This window comes from Lampris incognitus, chromosome 11 (assembly GCF_029633865.1).
Source record: "Lampris incognitus isolate fLamInc1 chromosome 11, fLamInc1.hap2, whole genome shotgun sequence".
In the NCBI taxonomy this organism is placed as follows: domain Eukaryota; kingdom Metazoa; phylum Chordata; class Actinopteri; order Lampriformes; family Lampridae; genus Lampris; species Lampris incognitus.
In genome coordinates, this window is record NC_079221.1 from 27,223,563 (window position 1) to 27,232,345 (window position 8,783).

An 8,783-nucleotide genomic window follows, 5' to 3' on the forward strand; every position below is an offset into this window, starting at 1 on the left:
TATTTTACTAACTCGGTTTTAAACTTGTCTGCACGTTTGTAAAATTTTCTGTACATTTATCTATCTTATTTTATGCTTTTATAATGCTTTTTTCCTTCTTATCTTTTGCCTGTAAAGCACTTTGAATGACCTCTGCGATGATAAGGTGCTATACAAATAAACTTGCCTTGCCTGCCTTGCCTTGAGTTTGATAGTCTAATCATTTCAATATGTTTGACATGAAGGAAAACAACACAGACATTTAAAAAAAACTACATTTTCACTGCACACAAACATCTTTATGGAGAAATCTTGGCCCCATGAAAACACATTTTTAAATACACTTTTTCAACATTGCAGTTCTACCTCTTTTTTTGGAGATCAACAGAATGAGGCACACAATTCACAGTTTACAGTTGTGGATCCTTTACTGATTAGTTTTTTTTAAAGTGTCACATATGCATTGCAAAAAAGGGGTGAAGTGAGAGGTAGTCCACCTGCTGAATTTGGAGTTGTGCGCTAAAAATCACTGTGACAATAAAGGGGAATAACCAGCAGGTAGATGAAGGCATTTACAGTCAATTATGGCAAACTGTGAAGCATTCAGAAAGACAAACGAGATAAACATGCTCATACATAGAATAAGAGTGAAACAGACAAAGATTTCCTACATCAATCTGGAAAGTATGGACAAATACTTGTGTTTCCAGGTCTTGAAAAGTTTGGGATTTACACTAAATTTCTGGGTGTGTATGGAAACATCTGTGGTTGTTTAGTCCTGGTACACCAATGCCCTCATTATTAAGTTGTATATACACTGTTGCTTTCCATAAACACAGTCGGCAGTCATATCATCCTTTCACAATCAGCATACACCATGTTAAGATCCAACAAAATTCCCTAAGACTAGTAAAGGCATTCAGAAAACGTATGTAATTTTGAAATGGAAAAAGTGTAGGGAACCTTGGACCAAGCTACCTGCATGAAAAACAGTTGCTAAAATTAAAGTTAGCATGGTTTAACACTGACTCATGAGAACGAGTCCAGATGATGTGACCATAATTCCAGCATCAAAAATTAGTGACCAAGACAAAGTAGGTAACCTGGTCTGGACCAGAGAACCCTTCATTAGAACAGAAATGAAATGTTCAGATCAGTACTGGCATAGTTATTTACAGTAAAGGGATACTACGTCAGAGGACATGAATGAGGTTTCCATCGCCTGTATATTTTTGCATGCGAGTAAAATTGATTAGGATCTAAACACCCAGGAAGGACAGGCAGAGCATACCTGTAAATACCAACAACTGGAAATAATCAAAAGGGAGGAAGTGGCAATGCCATCACTGCCAGTCAGGAGAAGAGGTGAGCACATTGAACGCAGCCCCAAGAGGACTTCTCCTGTAGGCCCACAGTGCAAATGCCATACAGGCAGGACATAACACTAACATGCTTTTTCCTGAATTCTCCCTGTCCAGCAGTGATTTTATGTTGTCTCCTCCGTTCTCTTCCTCCTAGGCTTTTTTTTTTAGGGGGGGAGGATTTAGGGGCAAGGATGTGTGAGTTTAGGAGTCCAATAGGTGGACCTGCTGTGGGTTCATTCCAAACAAAGGGAGCGCTTCAGAGGAGACCATTCTCACAGCCTGGGGGTGTCCGTAGGTGCAAGCGGAGCCCTGCCCCTCTGGAATCGGGGTGGTACACTCCCATTGTTATCACCTCCTGTGGAATCAGGATAGAAATCTTAAATAACTGGATGAGGCTTGAGTAAACAACAATTTTAGCACACCCACAATTGCTTTAATTGAGATGTTCAGTTTTTCAAGCTGAGCACTGAGGATGTGAGGTGCCCTACATCAGATAGGAGCATATCTAAGGCCTCCTACTAACAGTAGCGTGTCTGGATTAAACAAACACTTGTCATGTGTCTTTTTGGTACAAACATGGCATTCAAATTGCCCCTTGTCAAAATGCCATGCGTTTGACTTAAAAATTACATGGTCTTGCACATTCCCTTCCCTACAGTGTCATGATTTATTCTTGAAAAACGTTACTGTCTGCATGTCACTTGTTTTTAATGCATGGACTGCCACTTAAGATTCACATGCTACAGATGCACATGCCCTTTTAATCAGCTGCTATATTTGGATTGAAGAAGCATCGCATTTTCGCTTTGATCACTTCCAGAGGTTGTTTTGGCGAGCTGTTTTGGGTGTATTTACACATGAATTTGATGTAAAAAAAATGTGTTTTTTTTTATTTTCCCCTTTTTTCTCCCCAATTGTACTTGGTGAATTACCCAACTCTTCCGAGCTGTCCCAGTCACTGCTCCATCCCCTATGCTGATCTGGGGAGGGCTGCAGACTACTACCACATGCCTCCTCCGATACATGTGGAGTCACCAGCCACCTCTTTTCACCTGACAGTGAGGAATTTCACCAGGGGGACGTAACGCATGGGAGGATCACCCCCCTGTCCCCCACCACCACCACAAACAGGCGCCCCAACTGACCGACCAGAGGAGGCGCTAGTGCAGCAACCAGGACACATACCCACATTTGGCCTCCCACCCACAGACATGGCCAGTTGTGTCTGTAGGGATGCCCAACCAAGCCAGAGGTAATACGGGGATTCGATCTGGCGATTACCATGTTAGTAGCAATGGAATAGACCGCCATGCCAACTGGACACCCAAAGATTTGATGGAATTTTGTTCTGCCTGATTACAGTCAAATCACCTGCAATGCAAGTTAAGATTTTTGCTATGTGAACAGACATAGATAACATGGAAGTCAAATTTTTAAACAACTGCTGCACTGCGGCTGTATTTTTGCAACAATTCCAAAAGGACTTTTTTTGAAGGTTAGTGCAACATGGATGTACTAACTGTACGTATATGTATATGTACTATATATATGTGTGTGTGTGTTTATATATATATATATATATATATATATATATATATATATATATATATATATAATGTGTGTGTGTATGTATGTATGTATGTATGTATGTATGTATGTATGTATGTATGTATGTATGTATGTATGTATGTATGTGTGTGTGTGTGTGTGTGTGTGTGTGTGTGTGTGTGTGTGTGTGTGTGTGTATGTATATGTATGTGGATGGTCCATAGGGTTAGTGGGTGTGTCAGGAAGGGCATCCAATGTAAAATTTTGTCAAATCATTATGTGGATTGACAAGACCATACCGGATCGGTCACACAAGGAACAAACAAGGAACCGAAAGAAGAAGAGTGCAACATGGATGCAATGTTGGCAAAAGAAATCTGACATTTCCAAAAACTAAACCTGTTTGCTAGAAGTGAATAAAACATTTCTGTGTATTTTAGTGAAATCTTTTACGATGAACCATGAAGTTTTTTTTTTTTTAAATGGTCATGAAAACCTTTCTATATATGACAGATGATGATCAGCTGTCAGATAAAATATGGGGAAATTATCTGGTCAGGGTTTGTAGAAGACTCTGTTATGATAAAAGAATATATAATCCAATGCATTAAGTCAGAAATCCCAACCCTATTTAGCATAGTTGCTTTATAATCCCAAGTCTGGTTTGAAGTCACAACAGCACTTGTAAAAGCACTCCAAACCCGCATCACAACCTTTCACATTGGAGCCTGCTGTCGTGACTGATTGGGGAAAATGTTGATTACCCCCCCCCCACCACCACCACCACCCCATGTCATAGAGATTGGGGCAAATTGTTGACGTGTCGCGCAAATCTCTGATTGCCTAAACATGACCTAAGCTCGTCTATCTTCCCGTTCATCACGGCCCCTCCCCCCAGCTGTTGGCACTTCTCGGGCAGCCAGCCTCAGTTGCTGAGGAGGTCTGAACTCTGAAGGTCAGTCTATACAGAGTGTCCTGGGAACCCCCCCACCTACCACCACCACCAGCCCTCTTCTTTCCCTCCATGTCTCCCATTTGTCCCCACCCAGAAATGCAATCTGTTGGCCATGATTGGGCGAGGGGTGCCTCTGGGTTGGCGAGGAGCAGGTTGTGAGGTGGGAAGGGGTGGGAGAAGATGGACAGATGGACCACACAGAGAACAGAGGGGTGGACATGCTGGATTAATGACCTGGCATTGGGTGTTTTTTTTTTTTTGTGATAACCCTGATGTTTCCAAGCGCTAATCTCCATCAGACACAAACACACAGTTGCAGCCCATCTGACCGTAGTGCAGCTCTCACAGTGCTCACACTGTAAAGACAAACACAATGTACATGGACACACGCACATGCACAGAATCCATTCAGCTTCCTGGAATCAGGATGTACCAAAACATTCACTGAAATACTAATTTCATTGAGTTGACTGTCTTTCATCTGTAGAGGCCCGACACAGCACATGATGTACGATACCCAACATCAGGCAGAGGCAAGCGACTAATACAGAAAACTAAGCCGGGAGAATAGTCTAATCATAATATAGAAAATATGGATTGGCAATACGATAATAATCTGGAGATTGCTGTGGCCGAGTAGGCTATCAGAGAGAAATGTGAATAATGTACAGTAGAGTACTGATATATGCAAATTACCATTTGTGATAGTTAATACTTACTTTTTTGCATCATGTGTACAGAAATACACCCATCACCTGAACATTTTTTTTTACTTGTACACCTATTAGATGTTCAGACATTTCAGTAATCTTAGGAAATGGAGATACTATTTTTATAGATAATGTCAGATGTTCAAACTTTTTTCTAATTTTATGTGTTGAGTTCACATCCTTGTGTCTTTTTGTTGAGCATCCTGTGACAAATCCCATGTTATTTGCAAACTCATTTGAATGTCAATGATTCTGAATTTAAATTGTGACATATACACTGCTGGTGCAGTAAAAGCAATGCACTTGAAACACAAACTGAACTAACACAGCGGATAATCAGGGCAACTCTGAGGGCAAGAGCAAGCAGCAGGAGTGTGTAGTAAGACATCTTGACCAGCCCACTTCAAATTTACAAACAGAACCACTCTCCCTTCTTTATCACCACAAACACCTCATCCTCTAAAACTGGGTTAGTAAGAATTGTGAACACAGCAAACCTCGACATGCACACACAGCCCTCACACCACCCTCCACAATCCTAACAGGTGTACTTACACATAGCTTAAGTGCTGACCCAGTGTGTTAGCTCCGGCCCCCTGCTCCCTCTACCTCAAATAATCCCTCTCACTCCCATAATCCATTAAGGAGCCCGCCACATCAGCAAAGTCCTCCAGGACCAGGCTGGTGGAGTCCTCACCGGAGGGGAACTCTATATCTGAGGCCCAGGGTGGGCGGTGGTTTGGCTGGGGGGCCTGCGGATCGGCTTTGGCTACTTTCTTTGGTCCCTGCTGGTGGGGTTGAAGAGGCTGGGGCGGGGCCGAATGCTGGCCAGCCGAGGTTGGATCTTCCCCAGCCGACCCCTGCTGCTGATTTGGACCCTCCCCCGGCGTGGCGTGATCCTTATAATTACTACTAGCACCCTCACTGCCCTGTGAGGTGGGGGCCAACACATGGTACAGGCTGGGCAGGCGGATGTCCAGGCGTACGCCGCTCTTGATGAATAGTTTGTTATTGAGGGTGTAGAGTTTTTCGGCAATGTCGTAGCCTAGCATGACAGAGAAGAGGCGGGCAATGTAGCGCTCCTTCGACAGCAGGATGTAGAGCCGCTGGCGACGCCACGAGACATAGCGCGAGTCCTCCTCTGCCGTCAGGGTCACCTGGAGGTCATGGAGGAAAGAACAAAAAAATTGGGAAACACCATTTTTGCCACTTTCTAATAAATTCAAATTTGAATTAGAATATTTTTTGGAAGATAATTCATGCCAACCTTGTGCCCAATACTGAAATATTTTCAATGCATTCAGATTGTTTTTAGCTTTATAACAGTGAAGCCAAATGTAAATTTTTGTATATGGACAAAAGAAAGTTTGTACTGCATTGTATTGTACACCATAGTATTGTATTGTAAAGAAAAGTCAAACGTCAAAAGTGATTGTTTACAGCATTAATGTATGAATTTTTAGGGCTTGGGACAAATTCACTACAAAATTTGCCTTGAAAAATTACTTTATCCATAAATTCGTCATTCTCTATGGGTCAATTTTGGCTCTCTTGGGCCCAAATTGTGGTGCAGTAGTTGTTTGTATCCCATGATGGCCCTGGTCATGACTGAACCCTCAAATCCAACAAAGCCTCCAGCTCTTATGTCTATGTCAGGAGAGCAAATCTTAAGAAGCTGAATGGATGAATGAAAACGGGACAACTCCTGTCCTCTGTTCTGAATATAGGTCGGATACCGAGCAGCAGACTATAAATAACATAAGGAAACTCGATATCTATCCTTGATTTCTTATTCAAAATCCTCCAACTGTGACACTTTGAATTCACTCACACTTTGCTGCCACACAAAATGCCACTTTCTATGTCCATTTGTGTACAAAATTGTACGGTTTGCTTTGACCACAACAGTAGCTCATTGGTCAGCATCTTATCAGTGGTAGGGTAGAAGCAAGTAAAGGAAACTTGATTTCCATCCGGAATTTCTTATCCCGAATCTTTAAACTGTGACGAGTCATCAGATATAATTCGACAAAGAGCAACAGAAAATGTATGACAATCTACACAAGCAAACTAAAAGGCTGCACGTGCACGTCAGGTCTTGTACCTGAAAGTTTCCTTCCTCGTTTGGCCTGAGAGACTCCCACTCAGGAGAGTCCAAAAACTGGTGGCAGTGGATGTAATGTAGGAACTGGCCTTCCAGAGACACATTGATCCTACACGAAAGCCACAAGGTCAAAGAGAGAGAGCGGTAGAGAGAGGGATTAGGAAGGGATAATAATAGGGGGAGAGAAGGGGAGAGAGGGAGAGACAGAGAGAGGAGAGACAGAGACAGAGAAAAGAGAAAGAGATAGAGAAAGAGATCACTTTGTAATGCCAGTCCAGAACCTCCAGACACATTAGCATAAATATTTGTACAGACCACTGCCAACACTAACTATTAAATGCCTTTGTAGTAGAAGCCTGTATACTGTACACACACACACACACACACACACACACACACACACACACACACACACACACACACACACACACACATGGGAACCATTCCTTGTAAAGGTCAGTGGCTAAAGTGTGGCACTAACACACCCATGGTCAGCTGTGTTTTTTGTGCCATTGGGTTCACCTTTGATAAAAATATATGCACTCATGTTCCTGTAGGACAATTTGGAAAAGAGTCCCCAACAAATGACACATTACTTTATTACTTATTACACTTAATATTATTGAATTTTGTTTGTTTCTCTCCGTTTGACTGAAGTTAAACATGAAACCCATGTTGAAGGGATTACATAACAGTCATATGCTAATCTGTGTACTTGGAACAATTTACTTTGGGTAGTCTGTCATGGCGAGTTACATAAGAACCAACTAGAATCCAGTAAAAACAAACACGGGGGGGGGGGGGGGCATGATCAGACAAACTTTTTTTCCTTCTAAATTTGGTTTGTGCGCTATCAGTTGCCAATGCCATGTTCAAGACTTTCAATTTAGGATGGAGACGAGCAGTTTGCTATACAAACTCCCGTCTCAGCATGTAATGATGGGTAAACGTGGGGGCTGATTATCACTGAACCACCACCAATAAAAACAACAACAAAAACAACAATCAGATCAACACTAATGCATTTGTTGTTTAAGGACAGTGCTGTGGTAAGAGTGAATGATAACTTATTTGAAAATAAAAAGGTACGTTAAAACAGCTACAGTGACTTTGCCCTCCATCTCCGTCCTGATGTTATAAAGATATCACTTACCCGCTGCCACCAGACAGGGACCACACACTGGTGAGTCATGGACAAAAATATTCTGTCCATCAACATCTTTACGAGTGGACGCTGGGATCTGCTCAAGTTACAGTACTTATCACAACAGTCACTGCATACAAAGTGACCAGAATTATATTTTACAGCACCATATCTTCAACAGCCTGGGATGTCTATAGACAAGAAACCATATCAAAACAATAAAATACACATCAGAGCAGAAAGAGCAGCAGCTACCTCCCTCTCTCACTGCTAACAAGAACATGATCCCATAAGGCCCTATTCAAAGAACTTGAAAGAAACGCACGCACGCACACAGTACCCACCTCCCAGACAGTAGAAAGGAGAGCTGGTCAATGGGTGTCTTGCCTTCAACAGCATACGTCTCTCCCGCCTTGAGCTCCACCACTGTGTTCTCAAAGGCACCCGCAATCTCCTTGAATACGCAGATGGGCACCCCCAGGGGCAGATACACAGCCTGGTACAGGGTGGTGAGCTCCTCGCTGGGCAGGCCATCCTCATGAAGCCGGTAGATGAGGTGGCAGATCTGAGCCAGGCTGGCTGAGAGCAGAAGCACGTTCCAAGTGAAGACATCCAACCCACACATGGTCAGCCAGCCCCACAGGGCCAGGCACAGGAAGGAGGGGAACAGGAACCCAAAAATGAACAAGCATCCATACGCCCCGCTGCCACCCATGTACCCCAGGACCAGGATGGTGTTGCCCAAGTGATAGATGGCCCCCTCGGTGTTGTTGCTCCAGCCATCGCAGGGCACGTGGCCGTAGAATATGGTCTCAGTCAGAGTCGTGTTATCCACACTCATGTTGGAAACGCTTAAAAAAAACAGTTTATTTATCCAAGTGACTCAAAAGAAGCTTTTGGTATACAATGAATAGGAGGCCAAAAGGAGCCTGATGGTCCAACACTGCTGCAAAATCTTAAAATGATTGCTGTATTCGGA

At 43.0% G+C, this 8,783-nt stretch overlaps 1 protein-coding gene across 2 annotated transcripts; it reads right to left on the reverse strand.

Annotated features, from left to right (window-relative positions):
- Positions 1-1,219: 1,219 nt before the first annotated feature.
- popdc2 (popeye domain containing 2) lies at positions 1,220-8,783 on the reverse strand. 2 transcript variants are annotated; one of them, XR_008811018.1, is made up of 4 exons: positions 8,149-8,783; positions 6,661-6,769; positions 5,112-5,713; positions 1,220-1,698 (listed from the first exon to the last, which is right to left on the reverse strand). XR_008811018.1 is itself a non-coding variant. In XM_056289783.1 (4 exons), exons 1-4 carry the CDS (start codon positions 8,643-8,645, stop codon positions 1,616-1,618), a joined length of 1,149 nt encoding a protein of 382 aa, XP_056145758.1. In that variant the 5' UTR covers positions 8,646-8,783; the 3' UTR covers positions 1,220-1,615. The 2 variants fall into 2 exon arrangements, 1 of the variants encoding a protein (XP_056145758.1); XM_056289783.1 differs by having other exon boundaries at positions 5,254-5,713.